This window comes from Coturnix japonica, chromosome Z, assembly GCF_001577835.2.
Source record: "Coturnix japonica isolate 7356 chromosome Z, Coturnix japonica 2.1, whole genome shotgun sequence".
NCBI classification, from domain to species: Eukaryota; Metazoa; Chordata; class Aves; order Galliformes; family Phasianidae; genus Coturnix; species Coturnix japonica.
Genome location: NC_029547.1, coordinates 32236452 through 32261681, shown reverse-complemented (window position 1 = coordinate 32261681; position 25230 = coordinate 32236452). Strand labels below are relative to the sequence as shown.

At 35.1% G+C, this 25230-nt stretch overlaps 1 protein-coding gene across 1 annotated transcript in view; it reads left to right on the top strand.

Annotated features, from left to right (window-relative positions):
• ALDH1A1 (aldehyde dehydrogenase 1 family member A1) overlaps positions 1 to 24856 on the top strand; it is a 30532-nt gene extending 5676 nt beyond the window's left edge. Inside the window, exons 2-13 of the mRNA XM_015849148.2 lie at positions 2532 to 2636; positions 4999 to 5139; positions 8426 to 8555; positions 9657 to 9718; positions 11636 to 11764; positions 13152 to 13265; positions 14893 to 14995; positions 15366 to 15550; positions 18419 to 18583; positions 20514 to 20671; positions 22850 to 22924; positions 24246 to 24856. Coding sequence (XP_015704634.1) covers positions 2532 to 2636; positions 4999 to 5139; positions 8426 to 8555; positions 9657 to 9718; positions 11636 to 11764; positions 13152 to 13265; positions 14893 to 14995; positions 15366 to 15550; positions 18419 to 18583; positions 20514 to 20671; positions 22850 to 22924; positions 24246 to 24318 — 1440 coding nt within the window. The 3' untranslated portion in view covers positions 24319 to 24856. The remainder of the gene's footprint in view (positions 1 to 2531; positions 2637 to 4998; positions 5140 to 8425; positions 8556 to 9656; positions 9719 to 11635; positions 11765 to 13151; positions 13266 to 14892; positions 14996 to 15365; positions 15551 to 18418; positions 18584 to 20513; positions 20672 to 22849; positions 22925 to 24245) is intronic.
• Positions 24857 to 25230: the final 374 nt, after the last annotated feature.

Genomic DNA, 25230 nt, shown 5'->3' with positions numbered 1-25230 from the left:
CCTTGCATTAACCATCATTTGCTTTGATTTGGCTACCCCAAATTATGTCCTGGTTTTATATTTAAATGTAGAAACTCCTGACGCTGTGAGAAGCAGTAGTGGGTGCTTCACACTGATTGAAAGAAAATGGAAATCACATATTTTCCACTAGTTCATTGGACAGTTGATTTTAAACTTAGGTCTTCAAGCTTCTGCCTGCATGGTTATAATCAGTGAATAGATGCAGAGCAACGTGTTTCTGTCAGCCAGGATCCTCAAAACTGACAGAGGTTGAACAAAAAATACCCAGTATAATCACAACCTGCAGCATTTTTAATGATGAGCGTGTGCAAAATCTCTTTTCTTTATTTGTACTACCACCTAAAACCATGTTAGGTCACGAGAATCAAGTCTTATGGCAACACAGCATTGAGTGTATTTCTCATATTCCCTTTTCCCCTTCCCCTTCCCCTTTCCTGGGCTGTGGGCTCATGGGTGTCTCTGCCTCATTAGTCACAGAACAGGTCCAAAGTGGCCCGTAAACCGTTTGCACCTTCTCTCTCCCCACTTCTCTTTCTTGGGCCTGTGGGCCTGCTGTCTACCTGTCACAAACACAGACTGATCTAGAGGTAACTCCATGACACACTGTGCAGCAACATATTTTTCTCTTTTCATACTGTGTGGTGTATCAGGCCTTTCCAGAGATGTTTCCTTTCTCTTCAAAGACTAACTTACAGAATCAGAAAGTAAAAGATAACTCCTTTTGACAATTTCACCTGTGTAGATTCAAAGATGTCTAGCTCTGGTGCTGCACAAGCCTGGCCTATAAATCAGACTCATGTTCTAGTTTGCGTATAGAAATGGAGGTAACTCCATATCCAAGGATAACTCACATTCCTTCCATGGGTCTTCATTCAGCTGTCTAATAAATTTCCACAACTCCATAGTGTTATATAAGTTCTCAAAAACTGCATATTAGTGCACATTTTTAGTAGATCATTTTATTCTCTGCCATTCAGCAATTACTGAGTGAACCCACAACAAAAAGCAGTGGGTACAAACTGGAACAAGGCTCTGTGTAAATATCATATATTCATTGCATGAACTTTGGATATTAATTTCACTCAGTATTTATAAAAGCTTAATCTTTGAGTAGGGACACAGTTACTGTAAATTATTAAATGAGCTTTGGATATCATTTTCCCTGCTGTTGAGTAATCAGTTGTAATTAACTTTCATGTAGGCCAGCTGTTACACAATTTTCAGTCTTACATGATTCCTAGCTGATAATTGTGTATTTTGTTCTTTTATGAAATAGATGAAATAGAGAGATATCAAATAAAAAAGACAGAATAACATAGGAAGAATGAGGGAAAGTTATTTTATTGTTATTAGTCACATTCAAAACCCTGTCAGGATAAAAATATCTAAACAAGCAAAGCTTGTTGATTTGTTTTTCCTGGTGGAAAAATGAAGAGAGGTGCTGTCTGCTGAGAGACATCTGTGTAGAGGCATTATAGTGCTTTTTAAAGTTGGAATGAAGGTTGAAGAATACCAAGCTGGACAAGTAGGATTAATTTTCTGTAATTGCCCTCATAGTTCAAACAAAAATAGACATATTGGTGACAATAATCAGAGTAACTGGAGCATTAGCATTTTATGTCTATTACCTGAAGAGAAGAAGAACTGGAACTAACATCAGGATAACAAAAGACTAGGAGGCTGAAACCTTTAAACTGGAGATTTCAGAATATTGATAGAAATTGCTGAATTAAAAAATAAATGGCACTAAGTAACTAGGATAATTTTAAACAGAAGATAGTCATACTGATTGTAAAGCAATGACAACTAAATCTTTTACCAAAGGACCTTCTCACTAAAGCCTGAAGTTGTACAAGGTAGTTTCTCTATTTAAAAGTAGGAATTGCAACACGTACTGAAAACCAAAACCAGAAAGGACTGAATGGCTTTCAGGGAGGAGAGACAGATGTTCACAACCTTATATTCACAACCATCAGTTGTAATCCTGTCAAATCAGCATGGTCACCTGCACTGTCAGCAACATTTGCTAAGTGTTTATTGTGATTGTAACGGAATGCAACGTTATGGTCACAAGATCAGAGCTCTTCTTCCAGTATGTACAACTAAGTGTTTTTACAAGAGAGTGTCACTATGAAATGTACTGGCTGCTAAAAGAAAGAACAGTCTAGGTTTCTCCTATGGCTGTTAGCAGTAAACTTATGGTGAATACAATTATTCATTACAATTATAGTTAATTCCTCTTGATTTTTGTCTTATACATTTGTTTAATGAAATAAATGCAGTGTTTCTGCAGAATATTGAGATAATTGCATTTCTACATTCAAGTCTTGATTAGAAACACATTCAGTGAGGAACAAATCCACAAAGCTGTAGAGTTTTTGGTTGGAAAAGACCGTAAAGAGGTCAAGTCCAGCTATAATTCATCAGAGAGCTCTGCATATACTCTTAAATATAGAGAAGAGTCAATAATATAAATGTTATTAATCGTACTACACTTTCTTCATTTTCAGATATTTATAAACAATGAATGGCATGATTCAGTCAGCGGTAAAAAATTTGAAGTCTTTAACCCTGCAAATGAAGAGAAAATCTGCGAGGTTGAAGAAGGTGACAAGGTAGGATTTACTTTCATGCTTTTATTCTTAGCTATTTTATGTCAGAAGTAGGAAGATGAACATCCATCTCTGTCGATGTAAAATAGTACCTCAAAGATTTATCCTGTATACCTTCTGCTTCAGCCCAAGTATTTACTGATATGAAAAAAGATCTATTAAATGTTTTTTATTAACTTTCTTGTTAACAACAACACTAATTCTTTTTACTCTCTTTGATCAGTGGTATCTAATAACTTTAGTGTTATTCTGTTGTTCTTTCTCCAGCTCTTCCTTATATAATGGTGTAATCTGTTTATTACATATTTATTGAAAGCCTTTCTTTAGAGATACCATAAAGTGGAAAAATATTGATATTTTTCCATGCAGACTCTGAAAAATTATTCATTGCTAACAGCATTTTCAATTGAGATTTTGACTTCTTGGTAGTATCATCTTGAAAAATATGTGTTGGTTTTGTTTTTTTTTTTGTTAAGAACACAAAGGAAAACAGTCCTAAAATAGACCCTAAAGATTAAGGCACTTGAGATGCTTTGTTCTTGTTTTTCTTCTCCGTGATACATGCATATGGTACTCTGGGTCACTGGGATTTTTTATAGATCATTTTGTCCTCAAGTGAAAAATTCTGTAAGCATGCCATTAACCTCCAGATTATATACTGCAAGCGCTACACATTCTTGTGATGTTAGATTCTACTCTTGCTGTTCTCTAATTCAGTGTTTGAAAATCAAATTGCATAGCAAATGAAGTTGGCTTAATATTTGAACATCCTTAATTTACAATACTCATGATCTGGAACAGTTTACTTAACATTCATAATTTTTGTAGCTTTCATTCTTTACAATCAATCCCACAACTCATTAAATAGAGAGATATTGTTTGACACACACATATACTTTCTCTCCAATAATTTTGCTAACTAATGGGTAATGACAACTGCTGTTAACTAACTCACCAAGTAAAATGTACAAATGTAGTGAACTGCACAGTTATTATGAACATAGTACTCTAGAGCCTAAGCTTTTAGATAATTAGGAGTTTGTAAGCATTGTATTTGTGTGTACACAAAAGGATTGACAAAATGTTTTATGAAAGTGGTGTTTAAGGAAAAAAAATAGGAAACTACAAAATATACATTTAGATGGCAACTCTTCTTCTGTTAGTTTGTTGACTCTTTCACTAATCTTAAAGGTCCCTAGTACTAGTAAAACAGCTAGAGTGGTCAGTAGGATGAAAGGTGTACATACCTCTACAAAAATTCTAGAAACAAAACAAAAATCAATACTAAACTTTTTTTAATCTTGCAGATTTTGGCTACCTGATGTAGATGATGAGTCATTACTACTCTACAGTAATGACTGTTTGTAAAATCCTTCCCATCACATTCCCAAATTTCTTTCCAAATTTCTCATCATATCATATTCCCAGATTTCTTTCCAGCAAGTTCTGTGGGTCTCCTGTCCAGTAGGCCTGCAGTAGTCTTTCAATAACAGATGATATTTTGGTTCTATGTTTTCCCCTTCTAAGGAGAATTAGTTATCTGGTTTAGAAATTGGTTTAAGTTTCAAATGTCCAAAAAGGTCCAAATGTATTTTTCTTGGAAAAAGTTTTACAAGATTCATAAATTATGGAAATCTTTCAAGTAATGAAAGCTATTTCTCAAGATATTTCTTTTTAATTCTTTTATATATGTGTGTATTCTGGAACACATTTTCACACAAAAGTTTCACTAAATTTGTGGTAAATTATCTCACAGCAGTGAAAGACAAATGGTACATAATACATTATCTTATAAAAAACATTAATGAGTAGACACATTAGCTTGTGTAATGCTTAGACACTGCCTAGACACAAATGCATTTGTGCATTCCTCTATAGTAAATTTGTGTTCATCTTACACAAGATTTTAAGGAACAGATTTTTCTAAGCTGGTATTCACCACATCCCCAATATTTTTAGATAGTGTTGAGTATCTAAAATTTTAACTTAAATATTTTGGCATCTCTTTTTTTTATATATATATATAGGTGTGTCTGTGTGTGTAAAAGATTAAATTTCATTACTATAGCAATCTGCATATGAATCCCTCTTCAGAGATATTGAAAGACAGAATGTTTAGAGATTGAGTTTCTTCATATATATATTTTTTAAAATTATTTATTTATTTTTAATTTAGAAGTTTTTAAAATGCATCTGTTTCTCATCAAACTTCACATTGCTGAAACAATAATAGAAGTGTTTAAAGGGAAATTAATTAAAATTAATGTACTTACTAACTGTAATAAGATCAGGATGCAAAGCACCTTGCATGTTTAGAAACTAACGTGGATGACAGATTTTAAAAGTTTTTATGTTTTCTTTACAGGCAGATATAGACAAGGCTGTTAAAGCAGCTAGAAAAGCTTTTGAGCTCGGATCACCCTGGCGTACCATGGATGCTTCAGAACGAGGAAGGCTCTTGAATAAACTAGCTGATTTAGTTGAACGAGATCGACTGACTTTGGCTGTGAGTATAATATGTGAACAAAAAGGTGAAAAAAAGCCAGTGTATGAAATTTTAAAGGAAGATATGAAAAAAGTAACAAACCAAACCTTTGGGAAGTCAGGCTGTTCCAGTAACTGTTTTTACTCTGTTCTAAATGGACCATATAAAAATTCAGGTCTACTTACACCCCAAATCCACAGAGTTCTTTGTTATTTAATTAGCTTTAAGGTAATGCTTAAGCTGCCTACAGTCCATGCAGTTTCAGTAGCTGATTCTTAAGGAATTAACACAGAACCCATACTCAGTACTTGTCTAAAACAAAGCCTGAATCAAGGCCTAACCTCAAAGCCAGGCTCATAGTTTATATGTAGGGCAGGTTAGAACTTGAAGAAATTTTGAATTTCACGGGTATATATTTTGTTATTACTAACTCCAGTTTGCAGCTAGCAATCAGTGAAAAACCTTTGCTAGAACCAAAGACAACAATAAGTTATCTGACATTAGGAAGAACAGGGGTGATGGGTGTCCTGTCTTTAGTAACTTCTGTTTGTTGACCATGTTTCTGCTCATCTACAGACACTTAAGCATTATCACTGTCTATTAGCTGTGTACTAATTCAAGAAAGAATTTTTAAAATAGAGGTGTTATTTGGTTAGTGTGGTATCCTACAGTTGTTTTGTGTAGGATGTTACTTGCTTGATGTTACCATCAAGATGCTCTCTCCAAGTTTAAGCACAATCTGGGATAAAAGACTAAGCACATTAAGTGTTTATATTGTCCTGAAGATGAACACTGCTTTGGTACCTGCAGTGTCAAAGAGGGTAAAAGAGTATCAGGAACATCCAGTCCTTGGGATCTTCACTCAGACTGATCTAATCACAGTTTTAAGTATTTGATCATTAACTACAAACCACAACAAGTTAATAAAATTCAAACCTCCGAAATATAAAAAACCTGCAAAGAAGTATCTATTAGCCATTCTAGCATCATTATTGTTCCTTTTTTAGGAAGACACCTGCATGCATCCCAAACACATTTTTAAAAGAGAAATGAAAAATTTGAAAGAGCTGTGGCTATTTCCTTAAACTCTAATGATTACTACTCTCAGATTTACACTTCTCTTCAGCAACACTCTTTCTCTAAATTAATCTTGTCATCTTGATATGGAGTGATAACCTTGAGAAAACTTGGGTAGCTAGAATTTGTGTCCTTGATAGTGCAAAATCTTTTGGAGCTGAAAGAGAGTAAATTTTAAGAGAGCTACAATTTTTAGTAGGAATGGTATGGCCCCTTGTCAGTTAAATACCAGATAAAGTGGCATTTACTTCTTTGTTATATAGCCTAAGGCATTACACATGCAAAGAGAATAGAGAAATAATATTTTTTCCACAGGAAAGCCAGAGCATAGTTTTTGTTCCCACTTGCCATTTGTGTAGTATGAAAGCATACCTTTTCTCCCTCCCAAGCTTCTATTTTGCTGACATTGTTTTTATTTTCCACATATTTCTCACATTAATGACTACTTTTCCCTTTTAGATAAGATGCACTTGAGTAAAGGGCTTTCCAGACTATCAAAATGAAGAGGTTTTCTCCACTCAAGTTTTCTCCACTCAGGTTATCCTAATAACAGAGACAGTAGTAAAGGACCGAAAAAACTCTGGACCAATTAAATAACAAATTTAGAAAAGAAAATATTTCTAAGATATGATTAGTTCTTGAAACTACTGTTTGAATATTTTATCCTGAACATGCTAATAAGATTCTTCAAAAAGCTGAAGGTTCCCTCTGTCTTTGTACTAGGAAACTTGATTAAAAAATATATATATCAGCGTCAGCATGTTGACATTAAGGACTTCACGTGGTCTTTAACAAAATGTCAAAAAATTTAGGGCTATTAAAATTACATTAGTCCAAGCCATACCCCCTTGATTTGATATCAGACATATTTAGTGTTTGTGTCCCTAAGTGATCATCAAATCATAAAATTAATCAACTGAATAATGGAAGCTTAATGACTATTATTTTAAAGGTTTAAAAAGTGCCTTTTCCTAGCATGGAGAGCTGTGGAATGGACAGTTGGCTGGTCTCCAAATAAGACCAGTTTTTTTCACACAATCATTAGCTAGAAACAAACAAAAATAGTGCCTTCTCTCTTTTTTGTGTTGAACTATTCTCCCTTGAGTTCCTAATAGCTCAAACCTTTCCTCTGCACATGAAGAGACTCACCTTTTGTCTGGGGCTTGTATTCCATGCTATAAGTGTAATTTTTCATAAACAAGGCTTGCTCTGAAAGTAATGCCTCCTATTTTATTATATCCCACAACATCAGAGGTGAGTGTTGGTGGCATGGACATAGAGATTAACCTTCCACCAGTATTCTGGCAATTTTGCTGCCATGCAACAGATGGAGGCAGAGGGGCAGTCTGGCAGATTGACATCTGACATGAAAGTGCATGTGAAGCAAAGGTGTGGAAATAAATCTCTCCACATAGCAAAAAAATTGCATCTGATGAGTTGACATTTGCTAAACATTTATGGAGACCAAACTGTTGATGTGAGTACAACGAGGCTGAACAAGGTGCATTTTAACAGTGGTGACAGTGACAGTGGGTCACCTTTACCGGTGGCATGCAGGGTGTTTTTCATTTCTAGTGGAAATGCACAGCTGATGGTGGCAACTATACTGGCAAACAGTGAATCATAGCTCACAATCTGCTCCATTGAAGCGTTGCTGGGCTCTTCATATCTGTTGAATTTTCCATAGAAATAAACAGGAGGTAAACTAGATAAGTTGCCATTCATGCATCTATTAAGCATGAACATGCCCCTTAGTAATTAAAAATCAGAGGATCCTAAGTTAATGTGACATTGCCAGGAAAGTACCATCTATCTTGGTTGTCAATATTCATAGGCTGAGAGGTGCTGGTCACTCACGTTGTTTGCATTAGTTAACCCACAGACTCCAGACTGTAAATTTTTCCATCTACACTTGTAGAAAATTTAATATAAGCCATAATGTTTTATCTGATTTCAGATGAGAAAAATGTTATGCTTTTTCATAACATGTAAGTGTTTCAAATGTAAAATGATCCTAATAACTGAATAGATCACTAAGAATAAATTATCATTAAATTTCCTTGTTTGTAGATTAAAACTTGGGTTTTTCTCCTAGATGGAAATTAATCTTCTACATACTAGTTCATGCAGAAAACCTCTGAACTAACAAACACGTGCTAAATGACAAAGTACATATATAGGAAAGCTTATCAATATTTGACATAAACTTTGTAATTGTTGTTGTCTACAGACAATGGAAGCTATTGATGGAGGTAAACTCTTTTCTACTGCCTACCTAATGGATTTAGGTGCCTGTATTAAAACAATACGCTACTGTGCAGGCTGGGCTGATAAAATTCATGGTCGAACTGTTCCAATGGGTGAGTAGCTTTGAGACAACAAAAGAACATAGCATACATAAGCAGTGTAACCTGCAAAAAAGAAAACTATATTTTTCTAGAAGTTGTGCAGTACCAAAATATATATATATATTATTAATGGAATATATTTTAGTATGTTTTTAATAAACTTTATTTAACATCTATCATAATGCTAATTATAAACATTCACTGTAGTAATTGCTATTGTTATATTCTTTTTCTATATACAACTACAAAGTATGTTAATGACTAGGAAAATTTTAGCCTATATATATATCTAGAAAGCCTCACTGGGTACTCTGTGCAACAGTGGGTTATTTATGCAATGGTACAGTAATGGAAGTCATGTTTTTGCTTATTAAGGCTATGATTAGCAGAAGCAATAATATTTGTTTCAGTTATCAGATAGTTTATTAGGAAAAGTATGAAGAGATAAGAATGAGGAAACTTTCTTTTTTTTTCCTGAATTTTCCTACTGTTTCCTCTCCAACTAAGCAGTTCTACAATAACATTGTTTCTAGCTGATTTCTCTCAGAAGGACCAGGAATGGTAATAAAGAAGGAATTAAGGAAAACTGCAGTGATAAATACTACCAGATTCTGGCATGATGTAGATCCCTAAACCAGGCTTAATGGAACACATGCTTATTTGAATAAAAGAGAATTTCTTTTACTTAATGGATTCCATTTAAAATAATATCTAATATTAAAAATAATAATAATAATAATAACAATATTATTATTATAACATATATATATATATGATATGTACCTAGGACTGCAAGTAACTTTTATGAAAGCATTTTCCAAAAAAAAGAAAAAGGTGACAAGAGAAAAAAGATATGCTGTGCATACAACTTTGAGAAGCAGAGTTATCACTGCAAAAAAGTCAGCCATGACAGAGTAAAATGCTTGAGCTATCAAGAAAGCAGAGATTGAACCCAGGTGTAGTTCATGGTTGTTGCACAGTTAAGGCTTTGAAAATATCATTTCTAAGTAAAATTGTATTTAACTGTTTGGTATCCAAATTTATCTTCCTTTGATTTAACTCTTTCTCACAAACTCTTTTACTGAATGTCTAATTTATTGCTTCTTCCTCTAGATGGAAACTTTTTCACATTTACAAGACATGAGCCTGTTGGTGTGTGTGGACAAATTATTCCTGTAAGTTGGAGTCATTTCTGAAAAAAAACATGGATTTTGAACATGTTTTTGAACTTTTATAGGTTGTGGATACATTACCAGTGAGAAACTTCCCACTCCCATAGTAGAGATTATTATTATTGAGTACAATTCAGACTCTCTAATGTGGAGTTTTGTAGAGTCAGTCTAGCTAAGCCTTGGTTCTCTCCTCCTTGTAACATGGAGGACTTCAATCTCAAAAACTGAATTAGTTTGAAACACAGAACTGTGTTCTGTTGGAACAGGAAGAATTGGAAATAAACTAGGTGGAGAGGGTAAGATTTATAGCCAATAAGCTCTTTGGTTCCTGGAATATCTATATATTCCTATATCTATATATTCCTGGAATATTCTGTTTAGTATAGCATCAGGACTACAGCAGTCTTTAATTATGACTTACTAACTTTGGTGACAGCACAAGCAACAGTGCAAAGAGTATCTTTGGTGAGTGCTAAGGCAGAAGTTCCCAAGCTCTTGCTCAGTGTTTTTTATTTATTTGTTCTAAGTGAATTTTGAGAACACTACCTGAGTCTGAACATCCAAAATACTGAGGAAATCGAGTTCTTTGTTGAGGTTTACATAATTTTGATAAGTAGCTGTGACAGTGGTTACATGCACTAGACACTCCTGATCCACCCATCTCTTCGTACATGCTAGGTTTGGGAAGTCTGCTCTGACCTGCTTGACAGCTTACTAGATTTTAAAATAGTCAGGTTGTCTGTTAGGCTTGTTCAGACACGTGAGTCCCACTCTTGTTCCTGATATCTTTCTGTTGACCTGGCAGACTTGCTGTATCTGTAGACCACTACATTGGTTTACAGAGCATCTCAGAAAAACATCATCTGGATCCATCTTCTTGCAGAACTTGAGGAACCATTGTTCTAGTTTATTTTGTTGGTCAGGCATGAGATATTTCATACAAAGCAAAGTCAAGACATGTTAAAGAACTAGACAAATTTATATGTAAAATTGCAGCCTAGAACTATGGGCAGTATGTACATATGCTTTTTTCCTATGCAAAATGTTCAAGGACTTCTAAGTATACCTCTGTTTTCTCTGAACTGAAATATAAAGCCATGTTCAAGGTCTTTACATAAAGCAACCTTTGAGGAATATGTGAACACTGCAAAATACTTTTACCCGGTCAGCATTTCCCTTCCACTCACTCAGTTCTGCTTCAATAACGAAGATTCAGAAAGCTTTGTAATCCCTTACTCTGAGTTATTTGTGCTCCTGTTATTTCTGGGGGTGGGGTGAGATTAAAGGAGATAACCAGAGAGATAAAGAACAGATGTATTTATATTTCTACAAGCATTTCCGAGATAATAGGTAACTGTTAACTGCCTTTTCCTCCCCTTTCTCCTGCGTCTCTTCTTCTGAGTCTCACAGGCTCAATGCATCCTAAGTCACTAGAAATTATTTTCAAAGGGGCAGAGCTCTTTCACCCATCTTTTTTGTCCCTCTGTTGAATATGGGGTTCAGAGGAGTCAGGTGCTCTGCACTGCAGCTGAACTAAGAACAGCAGAGAGTTGTCAGTGAAACCACCACAAAAGAGTGTAGGGGCAGTATTATGCTTTATTACTTTGTCTCTCTTTGAAAACTGAACTGATGATAAATCATTCAAGAAACGAGATAACAAAACTGCCCACTTTACCACTAATCCAGCAACTTTCTGTCAAGCTTTTCAGAGGTATTGTTTTCTGTCCTCTGGACTCACATATACTAAAATCACTGGTCTTTGTACAACGTGATTTGCTAGTTGCCTTCTCAAAATATCTTCACACTGAAAAGAGTTCAATAAAAAAATCAACCATTCAGTTGGCAGTTTGCACTATAATCATAGAAAAAAACAAAGATGCTTTGGCTGTATATTAGTAATCATTCTCATCTGTATTTTAGTGGAACTTCCCATTGGTTATGTTTATCTGGAAGATCGCCCCTGCACTTTGTTGTGGAAACACAGTGGTTGTCAAACCAGCAGAACAAACACCTCTGAGTGCCCTTTACATGGGATCCTTAATTAAAGAGGTAAGTTGGTAACAGCATAGCTTTTTGCCCTTCTCAGAAATGTAATAGAACACTGCAGCTGAAATGCCATAGAGGTAATATAAGCTAGGCCTTCCTTTGCAAGTACTTCTCATTACATGTCTAGCCTTGTACTATGCAACTTACCCTACTGTAAACCAGTTAAGTAAATCCAGGGCAAAAGCGTGCATATGCACAGCCTCGAATACATCCACAAACAGAGTATGGGGAAAAAAAAAAAAAAAAAAAGACAATGCAAATTTAGTAAACTGCATTCCATTCTTTGTCAAATGTATTTGCACAGTGCCTTTCAAAGTCAAAAGTAAACATTAAGTCAGGAGCGGGGTATTTAGAAGTGAGTGGCAAGGACTTTATTAGCATAGTCATCACAGAAAAGAACCTGTTTGTACATGTAATTATTATTATTTTTTAACTGAACAAACCTTTCACCCACCTGGGTTTATAATTAACAGAGAGCTGTAAATCTGTGTTGCTTGACTGATGCCAAACTTGTGAACTCTCCTCACACTGAAAATGGCAGAGTACACTTTGGGCTTCTGAACACAAGGAGTGTTGTAGTTTATCCAGTGGCTCCAAAGTAACATTGGCTATTGTACTCGGCCCAGTAAGCACCCAAAGAGCAGTTAAATAGTTTAGCTATCTTGTTTCCCAATAAGATCAACAATTGTAATCTAAAATGTTTGAAAAGTTGGCACGGACTTCAATCATTGCTAACTCAGTAACCTTGCAGCATGTTAGTGGCAATGACTTAGCATATTTTATTATTCTGCTTCAAAGCTATGATTCAGCAAAGCACACAGGCTGTGGTTTGCTATTTCATACAAACTAAATGAGTACTAAGAGTAAACTAAACTCTGCCCTTATTGTATCTCATAGAAAATACTCTTTTAGTGAGACAGGGGGATAACTTAATAAAAGATCTAATACACACTTTCTGTTATTCTGTAACAATATTAGAAAATTTATTTATGTGGAAAGGCAAGTTTACATAGAATGTAACTCAGTCAGGCATATTTTCTTCATATGCCTGACTGAAGGAGAAAAAATATATATTTCTTGCCAGTGGTCTTCAAAAATGAATAAAATGATATACCGTTTTCTTATGTTTTTGGGTTTGTTTTTTTGCTTGTTTGTTTGTTTGTTTGTTTGTTTTAAGAAGAGCAAGCTCAGTGGCCAAAAAATGAAAGCTGTGGGGATAGGTGGGAAAGTCATGTAAGAAATAAATGTGTCTCAGTCTCTAAGGCTGAAAAAAAAATGTAAAACTAGGAAAAGGTGGCTTAAGAACTGAAAATGGAAGTCAGACTGTAGGAGGCAGTGTCCTAGTCATTATCACTTCCCTGGTTTTACGGTGTTCTCTCTTCTAATTCAGGCAGGATTTCCACCTGGAGTTGTAAATATTGTGCCAGGCTTTGGACCCACTGCTGGAGCAGCAATTTCTCACCACATGGACGTAGACAAAGTGTCCTTCACAGGCTCTACTGAGGTATTGTAGCGAATGCAAGAAAATATAAGCAGGAACTGTGCCCCACTGATTCTCAGTAATGATTTAATGTCTAACATTTTTTCTGTAACTGTTTTAACTTCTTTTCTTTCTTTTGGCTGCTGGTTTGTTAAACTAAGTCTGTTTAATGATTTGTTGGTTACTATTAACTTTAAATGTATTTAAGCAGTGTTTGTATGGCAGGAAAACTCTTCAAACAAAGGCACTTCATGGCATACAGTAGGTTCTAGTGTATTAATGCTATTTTAAGGCTTGCCCATTAAAGACATTTTTATATATTTTTTCTTGTTCAGTTCTTATTAAAAATAGGTTCAAAAAATGCAAAAAGCTGAAAGAAGCTGTCCTGATGTTGTCTTTAATAAAAACATGATAATAGGTATTTAGTTCAGAAATCTCATCCCTGGTCCTGCACTTACTTAGGTGAGGCAATGGCATTTTTGTCTTTGTATGGATGATCACAGGAGTAGTCTTAGAAGTTTATTCGAGTGTGTGTCAGTTCAACAATTGATAAGAAGGTCACTGTTAATTTTCCCTACCCTTTACTCCAGGAACAGTTATTGATATGACTGAAGATTTGTCCTTGCTATCTCTACAAGACTATCCTTACTTGAGTACTTTACGTTATCTATCTGTTACAGATACTTAATGGAAATACTGCCACTTGGTCTTTTAACTTCTTGAATGTGCATTCCAGAGATAAATACCACTGCCTCATACCAACAGTCAGTACACGCCGAGAAAACTCAGAAACTTTGAGCACAAAAGTTGTGGGAAACAAGAAGGAACCCAAAGCAAAGAGATTTGAGAAACATTCTACAGATGATCCCATTTGTTACAGTTACAATTCCTAGTGCGCACTATACCTCCATAGTCAAGTGGACAGTGGAACATGTTTCCAGACTTTCGTTCCTGTCATTTATTCTGGCAGTGTCATTTAGCAGGAAGAAGTGCTGTTCCCAAAGACAGAAAGAATGTCACAGCAGGGATGGCTGCTACACACTAGCAGTTTTAGGCCAAAGCTGAAAGTTCTTCAAGAATATTTTCTCTCTGAATTTTCCCTACTATATTTTCATATTGAAAAATTTGCATTACTTATGCCTTCGGTTGAAAGGAACAGCATAGGATTTCTGTCTAGCTATGCCCATTTTCTCTTCTTCTTTCAGGTCTCCTTATTACTGATAAGGGAGAAACTATGAGTAAAATTTGGCACTGTGGATATCTACATCTTCTCTCATACAAGTTATCCATCAAAAAGCTTTCCTATAAATGAAACAGAGGAAATTCATTTTATGGAGAGCCTAGCAAAGTACAAAATAGAACCTACTTCAGTTTACAGGTGCAAGCCATTAGGGTGTTTGTACAAAAAAAAAAAAATAAAGAAAAAAATATATATATCTTTCATATATCTTTGGCAGCTAGCATTAACATTTTCTACACATCGACACTTCCCTTCCAATTCTACTTTCTCATTTTTCCTTCTTATTTTTAATTCTGCAATTAATTATTTATGCAGCTACTGGGTGTTCAACTATGAATTGTGGTTACAGTTTCTGAATGTTGCTGGGTCATATTAATCATTTTAAAGTAACATCCTTTTTCTAACTTTTAGGTTGGCAAAATGATCAAAGAAGCAGCTGGAAAGAGCAACCTGAAGAGAGTTACACTGGAGCTGGGTGGGAAAAGCCCAAACATCATTTTTGCAGATGCAGACTGTAAGTAGTATTTTCATTACATAACCTGATTACTTTTTATTTTGTAAAAAATGACTCATATCTGCTTAAAGAAGAGTTTTTGTGTGCTTTTGTTTGTTTCTGTAATGCCGTACTTTTAAAGTAGATTGTCACAGGCAGTTGCTGGCCATTTGGCTGGTCTGAAATATATGACAGTCTGCCACCACTTACTTATTATAACTATGCAAAAGTATCATTGATAAACACTGATAAAATGAATTCTTATATTTTAAATGACAATGGATATAAAAAGTGGTAAAAAGAGAAATGAGATGACATGACAAAAGTCTACAAGTAATTTATTAGGTGGCCACTCAGGCTCTTGACTTATGAACTCTGCATTTCTTTGCAGTGGATGAAGCTGTGGAATTTGCACATGTTGGTCTGTTCTATCACCAAGGACAGTGTTGTATAGCAGGATCCAGAATTTTTGTGGAAGAGCCTATTTATGATGAGTTTGTTCGCCGGAGCATTGAACGAGCAAAGAAGTATACTCTTGGGGATCCTCTGTCACCTGGTGTGCAGCAAGGCCCTCAAGTGAGTAATATGATATGTCTCTCACTTAATTTTGGCAGAATTTCACACTTTAATATACTCTTAAGTCTGCTCTTATGCTCTTATGCTGGCTAGTGACTAGACTGGTGAATCAGGAAGAAAAACTGGAGTGAGTTTCTTTACTAGAAGTGTGGTTAGGTCCTGGAACAGGCTGCCCAGTGAGGTTGTGGATGCCCTGTCCTTGGAGGTGTTCAAGACCAGGTTGGACAGGGCCCTGGGCAACCTGATCTAGTAAAGGCGTATGTTCGGTGGCCCTGCTAGGCAGGGGGGTTGGAACTACATGATCCTTGAGGTCCCTTCCAACCCGGGTAATTCTGTGATTCTGTGATTCTGTGAGTTACCATCACAGATGGTAAGACAGGAGTACGATTTCATTTTCTTTTCCAGATCCATTTGGTGTGGAAAGGGGACAATTCTACAGAACTTCTATGCTTTGAGAAAGTTTCAGTGCTAGAGCTGTAAAAGTAGATCATCACAGAACAAAGGAGCTGTAATAGAGACAAAGCAAAAGATTGAGAGAAAGAAAGTCCCACACATTTGATAATGCTATACGTTGTTCATTGTTTTTCACAGTCATTTTATGTAATCGGAAAAATAAATTAAATTGGAAAATTGCATTCTAAGCCATAAAAGTTTTGGAGAATGCAAAAACTGTAAAAAGCGGTATTTTCATATTCTGCAAAGTGTCTAGCTAATGAACTAATATACTAAGCTAAATAAATCTAAATGTCAGGAAGCTTCTAACAAGGAAACTTCAGGCTTTCAGATGTGTATGTGTCTATTATCTGTTGTAAAGCTAGCAGCTAACAGGGATCCAGTTTCATACCATCATGAGTTTACTGAGTATGAAATTCAGAGTGTTGATTTAAATATGAAAGAAAAGTAAACTTTTACTGAAAAGCAGACAGTTATTTGAAATAAAGGAATTAGTGAATACATTTGCCTTTCTTGATCTCCTTTTTTTTCTTAGCAAACTTTAGTAGAATTCTTAAGATTTTCACAGGCTAGTAAAGTTTTTCCTGCTAACATTATATGTTCTTGTTTTATCTATCTTGTTCTTCTGATCCCACTTTAATGGAAAAAAATACATCAAAGCTGTTGAGATTAATTTATTTTGTGGCAGTTGCTTTAAATATCTGTTTGTCTTACATTCCATGCTGTTCTTTGCCCAATTCTCTTTCAAAATGTGAACTGATTCACTGTATTCGTGTGTCACATAGCTTCACTGAAAGCCACATTTTTCCAGCAGTTCTTAGGCACTCTGGGAGAGCACCTCCCTCAGGCCACAAGTTTGGGTAGTGCTTTGCCCAAAAGGCATGAAAGAAAATATAAAACCCATGCTGAAATGTAAAATAACACACATATGTTAATTCACAGATTATTAAGAAAAAATATGATTATAACAATAACAAAAGAATGACTGAAAAAGAAAATTGAGCTGTGTCATCTAAACATGTTCTCTTCATGATGTTTATGCACCAGAGATATTTGGCCACCAGGGTAGCAGAAAATTTATGTCTTCAGCATACACTAAGGCAATTGTTTGAAAGTGTAATGACAAGGGGAGCACATGGAACTGAAAATCACCTCCTTATAAATATCCTTAGAAATAAATATCCCTAAAATTATAAGCTTTTATCATAGTTTTACTTGAGTAACTGTTTAGTCTAATATATATCCAGGAATCCCTCAAACCTTGTAAAATGCTGTGTTGATCTACAACTGAAATAGCAGTATTTGTTGTTTAATTGAAGTGCCACCTTTCTAATTGAATGAATAAGAGAATTAAATGCATGTCTACTTCACTGAGTGATGAGTATGGACATAGAAAAGCAACTCCAGTGCAAGGGTTCCCCTAGAAGTAATTTTATTGTCCTCGATAGCTAGAGATTGAAAGTCTGACAGATTGAAGAGTCATTAAATTGTTAAAAAGATTTCTTTTCTCTGGTTACCCATAGAGGTGGTGGAAACCCTGTTCCTGGAAGCAGTCAAGGCCAGGCTGTGCCAGGATCTGAGCAGCCTGATCTAGTTGTGGGTGTCTCTGTTCATTGCAGGGAAGCTAGACTACATGACCTTTAAGGTCTCTTCCATCTCTTAAGAATTCTACAACTCTAAACATTTAAATAAATAAATAAAAATAGAGGTGCCTCCATCAAACAGGCAATACCATTGAATTTTTCTTGAAATAAATGTTACTTTGTAGATGATTTCCCTATTGCATAAAGTGCCGATTAGTAGATTTGAAGGGGAAAGAGAAAAAAGCAAATGTGAGCTGTGTCTTGTCCAATTTTCAATATTTGCTTTTACCTCTTTTGTAGCTAAAAAAAGAATGGAAGAGGATAGAGAAATATAAACCTTTATTGTACAGCCATCCTAAACTCCCTTTCTAGCTGAAGACACTGCAACCTGCTGTAGCATGGAGCCAAACTGTAAAGACTGACAGCATATGCTGTCTTAATTGGTGAAACTGGGGCAGAAGGACAGAGATTGGCTTCATCCAGTAATAATAAATAAATAAATAAATAACAACTGCAATCTATGTTTCCAAAACCAAAAAAGCTAAGAGCATTTATTCTACTAACAAGTCATAAGTACTTAAAAATAGTACTTTTTTTATAGATTTTCTTCCAATTATATTGAAAATACACATAATATCACTCCCTGTACAACTGATTCTTCTGTGTGAAAATTTCTGATTACTGATTTATGTGAATAGTTTTTAGATGTTATTGACAGGAATGTTTGCAGGGCTCTCCAGATGTTCTCCAACACATGCAGTTGAACAAAGCTGGAACACTGTTAAGTTGTGAGTTACACACTGTTTTAATCCCTGCATATCTTTTCACTTAGATTGATAAGGAGCAGTTTCAAAAAATCCTGGATCTAATTGAGAGTGGGAAAAAAGAAGGAGCCAAACTGGAATGTGGAGGAGGGCCATGGGGAAACAAGGGTTACTTCATCCAGCCCACAGTTTTTTCTAATGTTACGGATGATATGCGCATCGCCAAAGAAGAGGTAAATAAATTCTTGGCAGTCAATACTGGAGATTTTCTGTTTAAATGTGTGTACAAAATATCCACTTAGAAGGTCAAGTGACTGTATGAAAATGTTCCAAGTAAATCTGTTGTTCCAACTTGGTGTTTAAAGTCCTTTTCTTGGTTCCTTATGCCCCTTTCACCAGCCCATTAGAGGTCACTCAGAGGAGTGCGAGGCTGGCCTGCCAGCAAAGGCACCACCTTAAGCAGATAAGAAATGTTAAATCTGGGTCTGTTAATTACATCACCTCATACTGCCCATGTCTCACATATCAGCTATGGCAACTGTAACAGAGAAACAAACTTTGAAAACATAACTTGTGAACTCTGCACTCCTACAGGGGCAGCTCAAGTTGCAGTTTTGACACAATAAGCGCCAAACAGCTATTTTGCAATGAGGCAAAATTCCACAGGCGTTTTGCTTGGTGACAGTTACAGCAAAGTTTTGCCTCCGCAGGGTTGCTTAACCTAAATTCCTTTGCAGAAGTACCCACAACAGAGTTGAAGGGCTTGTACTGAACCAAGTGGGTTCAGCAATGACGAGCTGGAAGGAAAAGGGTTAAGCGCAAAGAGCTGTTCTGCAAGCACAGTCTCAAAGTGAAGTTATGACCTCTTCACTCTCTGTGTTGTTTTGTTTTGTTTTCATTTGTCTGGATTAAACACGACTAAAACTGGTGCAATTACTGTCTGTTATATTTCTTCATGCTAGAAAGCTCCTTCAAAATTGTTAGAAATCTAGAAGTTACTAGATTAGCAAGACTGCTAATGCACGTATGTTTAGCAAAATTTAAAAAAGGCTAAGTTCAAATGAACACCAGAGCACTGACAGCTAACTACAAAGGTGGAGAAAATAATACTAATAATGCTAATAATACTACTACTAATAATAATAATAATAATTTTAAAAAAACAACAACAACACAGGTTGGAGCTGCCCAAAAAGTAATTTGAAGTGTTTTTTCTGATCTGTAAAACAGGTAGAAGTCATCACGGAGATGTTTACTCACAGTTTTTTTTGTTTCCCTTAGTTCAGCAGAACAGTAAGAACTGACACTCTCGCAATATTTTGAATCTATTGAGTAACAAAACCCCACAGAGCAAAGACAATTTAACAGAATGCTTGGATTTTGAATCTCAGGCTTGAACACTGAAGAAACTTTCACTGTTTTTGTAATCAGTGTAAATAATTCCATGCAACACCAATTAGAAACTAGGAGTAAATATTTTCCAGTAAAATCAAATGGAATTCTCATAAACAATGGGAACTAAAGTAATTAGATGAAGTAATGCCCCCCTGCTCTACACGGTATTAGGATGAAGTGGCAGGTCATGTTCATATACAGCTGCGAACCCAGAGAGACAGCAGTGAGAAAGAGAAGTCTAATAGAACATTTTCTCACATTGAACCCAGTAAGATAGCAGAATACATATGCTCGGTGTGTATGTTTAATTGTGCCAGTATCTACAGAAATGAAAATCTAATTAAAACTTTAGGGGAGAGATACATTGAATATCTTTTTCAACTTTAAAATCAGAGTTTCCTGAACAAATATCAGTTGGCTGGTTACCAGTAAAAATCTGTAACAAAATGTGATTCCACGCTAGGTACCTGTTATACTAGGTGTCTCTTCATCTTATTTATTTGCTTTCATCATGTGGTTTTATTATTTATTGTTTTATTCATGTTTCTTTTTTTTTTTTTACAAGAGGCCAACTTGATTTGTTCCATACTATAAAAATCTTATATCCACATTAATTTATAATCCATTTTAGAACTCAACTTGTACACCCGTATCTGAATGAATTTAGGAACAAGACTGTCTGAAAGAAACATTTTTCATTATATATAAATTTTTCATGATATTGAGATACACTACTCCACTTCACGTGTTTGTATGTGCCTAAAACAGATATTTGGACCTGTTCAACAAATCATGAAGTTTAAAACAATTGATGAAGTTATCAAGAGGGCAAATAATACTACCTATGGCTTAGCAGCAGCAGTTTTTACCAAAGACATTGATAAAGCACTGACATTTGCAGCTGCTCTTCAGGCTGGGACAGTGTGGTAAGTCATGACTCATTTAAATCTTCCCTCATAAATGCAGATGAAAACTGATTTTGCTTGTGTGCTATTGTATTTCAACCCTTACCTGTCCATATCTACTGAGATATTACACTAATACTTCTTCTTGGTGTTCACACAATTCCCTGTGAATTTATTCTGAAAAAATTAAATGTACTTACTAAAAGGGAAAGAAAACAAAAGGAAATACAGTGAATGTGCTGCTTTCTTTTCCATTCAGGATTTGGGGATAACTCAATACATACTCAGTTTGCAGGGATCATTATTTGAAGTTGCTTGACCTGTGCAGAAAATCTTCCTGTGAAGGAAAAGATTGCTAAACTGTGATTCAAAAAAGTATAAGAATCAGAAGGGGGTGGAAGAAGCAGATTTTGTGGTGATAGAACAAGGGGAAATGGCTTCAAGCTTTAAGAGAGTAGATTTATGTTGGACAGAAGGAAAAAGTCTTTTACAGAGAGGGTGGTGAGGCACTGGAACAGTTTGCCTAGAGATGTGGCTGATGATCTGTCCCTGGAGACTAGCAGGGTGCAGCTGGATCAGACCCTGGGCAACCTGAATCTAGCTGTGGATGTTCGTTGCAGGGGAGATGGACTAGATGGTATTTAAAGATCCCTTCCAACTCTAAGGATTCTATGTTTCTATAATTCTAAGGACTATTACAAGTAGGAAGGAAAAGATACTAAGGGGGACTATAAGGCAGGAAAAAACATAAAAAACAAACAAACAAAAAACTGTTGCGTAGAAATGGAAAAGAAAAAGGCAACCTACATGGAATCAAAAAGGCAAAGTCTGGGAGAAGGAGAAGTAGAAACCTTAAGGAACAGCAGACTATCTAATGACTGACAAAAGGTCCCACATTTCCCTGTTAGAAAATGAGGAATTAATTTCACTCAAACTCAAAGCATGTATACTTACTATTTTTTATCTAAAAGTTCTTTCCATCAGTACAAATTTCTGCTGATGTTGTGTGACCTAAAAACATAACTTTTATAAAAGTTAACAAGTTTGATCTAAGAGGTAACATTCCTTCAAAAGGATGAAAGTTTAAAACAAAACAAAAAAAAAAAAAAAAAAAAAAAAAAAAAAGTAAAATCTTTGTGATTCACTTTTATGCAATTGTTGATCTGTCTAGGAATCATTAACAGTGAAAAGAACTTTTTTTATTCAGTTATAGAATATGCTAAGTGGGAATGAACCCACCAGGATCATAGAGTCGGATCATAGAGTCTAACTCTGGGCTTTACACAAGATTACCCAAAGTTAAATTCTGTATCTGAGAACATTATCCAAATGCCACTCCAATAGGTTTTGCTACTTCCCTGGGGAGTCTTCTCCAGCGCCTAACTATCCTTTAGTTAAAGAACCTTTTCCTAATATCCAGTACTTTTCCTAATAAAACAGTAGTCTGACAGTGGGGGAAAAAAATATATATATCCTATTATATAGGATACATATATAGAATATATTATATAGAATACATATATATACACACACATATATATACATATATATATACATATATATATACATATATACACATATATATACATATATACATATATATATACATATATACATATATATATGCATATATTATATAGAATACATCCTATTATATAGGATGTGAAAATTAGAGAATATCTGATTTGACAATTTTGCAAAATAAAAATTGCTCTTTAGCTATGAAGTAGGATGCGTATTCTGCCCAAACTCTTGCTAGTACAAACTTCCATTCCATCCTCACTCGTTACCTTACATTTTGTTTTCAGCCACAACAGAATGGCTTAACACTGAGGAGAATTAAAAAAAGAAACAACTTCCTAAACAAATGTTTAATTGATCTGAATTTACCTATTGGAAGTATGCACGTAGAAGAATCATCTGTGCTTATTCTTTGGTTTGAGAACTGATTCATTAATTAGGAAGGAGATTGATTGTTACTATCAGGGGAAAGATGAGACTTTCATTGAGCTTGAAGAACTTTGATCAATTAGATCCTTTGTCACAGTAGCATATTTCTTGCAAATGCATTACTCATATGTATTTTACAAATATCACCACAGACAAATCATAGTTGATGGCACAGCACTGACCTGTCAGAAGTGAAAAAGACTGGTTCATACTTTCTTAAGTCCTTTTTTTTTTTCCTTCTTCTTCTAGGGTTAATTGTTATAGTGCACTGTCAGCTCAGTGTCCTTTTGGAGGATTTAAGATGTCAGGAAATGGAAGAGAACTGTAAGTAAACAAGAACTTAATACTGTAGAGTCATAGAAAATAGAAAATGAAATTCCAAATTCCGACTATTAACAGTGACAGCAAGGATGCCTAGCCTGAGATTTTGTCAAACTACTCTGTAATTTTCAGAAACCTCATGTTTTCAGGCATAATGTCAAACAAAGAATTCTTTTATAAAGCCAGTTTTCACAATAACCGCTTGTAGTAGTTTGCAGTCTATTGATATGAAAGACTGATCACTGTTTTTATGGTGTACAGTTGTTGCATATATATAGAAAGTGTCATTGACATGCATTTAAGTACACAGAAATCATGTATAGTCTGTAGAATGCCCTCTAAGTTTCCCTTTTTTAAGAACACAAGACATTTTAAAATCCTTGAATTTATTATCCAACTTGATCAAATGTATTGTCAAATATAACTGTATAGTTGCCAGAGTTTTGCTCTATTCCCATAGAAGCAGGAAAAGAAGTGGAACAGTTTATAGAAATGAAAAGTTTATCAAATTGTTTCAGACTAAAGATTTAATCCAGTTTCAGATTGATTCGTGTCTTTTTTTTTTTACCTACATTCATTCTCATGTTCATACTAGCATTAAATTCATATCATATGCTACACCATTAAAGATATGATAACCTACACTTTTGCTCCACCATAGCATTCCACCAAAACAGACTGCTGTTTTGCATCCATATGTATCCAGAAAGATATTTCTGGGAGCAGAACAGCATTGCATCACAGCAACTTTTTGTTCTAAGCAAACAGTAAAGTTATGTTTAAATACCTTTTCTGCATCAAATGCCAACAAGCTAGACACATAAGTAAGCTTCATCATGCAATACTTAAAGGTGGGATCATGCTAAGAATATCACACTAAGATTAAGTATTTTTCACTATCTGGGAAATTTCACAGAGGATTAATTATTGCTCCAATTTTCTTGAGATTCAGCTTCTATTTCTTAGACTCTGGAAAATACTCTTGACAGCAGAAGGAGGGCTTTGGCAAAAGACCTGTTGAGTATGACCTAACATATGCCTGATTTGTTGCACAGAAACTCAGTTTAGAAATGTACTACCGTGATTAAATGCCATTCTTTTGCACAGAAATTAAACCACTCTCTTTCCCACTTTTCCTAGGAAACAATTACAGCTTTTCGAAAAGCATCCAAAAGCAGTCTAACTGCACAGATGTCATTACAAATATGTCTATTAAGCCTGTCTGCCCAATTGAAAAGCACCACTAAGACTGTCATCAAGGACATAATTCATATAAGTATTAACCTATTAACCTCTGTATTGCTCTTGGCTTTCTTTTGTCTAGGGGAGAATATGGCCTTCAGGAATACACTGAAGTTAAGACTGTCACAATCAAAATCCCACAGAAGAACTCATAATTCTTCTTGATGTGCAAAATTTAGCTTCTTCAAGTGAACCTGAAAAAGCTATTTGAATTCTGAAATGCTTTATATCCTGAATTTTTCATTAACCTTTTTTCTTTCCGATTGTAAAAGCAAAACTTGCTTACATTAACAATATAAATAATAAAGTAGAAAATTTAATGTAACTAACTGAGAAAGAGAAAATTTAATGTTTGGAAAATTACTAACTCCTTTGATATTTGTGTTAAAAATTATTTTTATTTTCAGTGGAAACTCTCCATAGGGTTATGGAAATGTTTCTTTTCCTTTATATCTTGCAGCTACTGTTTGCATTTATGTGGTCTTCTGAATGTTAGATGGCAAGCTGTCTTTTCTTTGAGGCCTTAACAAAAGCACTTATGAGTAACTAGCAGGTAGATACTATTTTGTGTCTTTAAAAAGAATAGACTTCTCCTAGATGACTTTCTACAACTGTTGAACTTTTAAATCATATTGAGTACTACACAAATGTAATCTGGATACTATTAAAGAATGATAAAACCCAACTTCAAAAGTTAAACCTGTCTTTCCTTTAGGCTTTTATATTTCACTGGAGTGAGACACACAGTCTCACTCCATCTGTATGGCTCCACTATCCCATAATTCTCTTCTAGATCAACCATCGTTGTCCTCTGGCAGCTGCTGGCAATCATCAGAGAATAGAAGAACTATGTCTGCAGACATCAACTGCAGGATTTGTGTAGCCCACAGCTAGTTGATTCATAATTTGTCTAAGCTTCACTAAAGTCACAATTCATCTTGATAGTCAATTTGTTAGTTTGAAACCCTACTTGAATCCTTATGTACGTGTTCTGTTCACTTGTAAGAACAAAGCACACCAAAAAATTTTAAGCAGTATGCATTACTGTGGTTCTCACATCCCAGAAT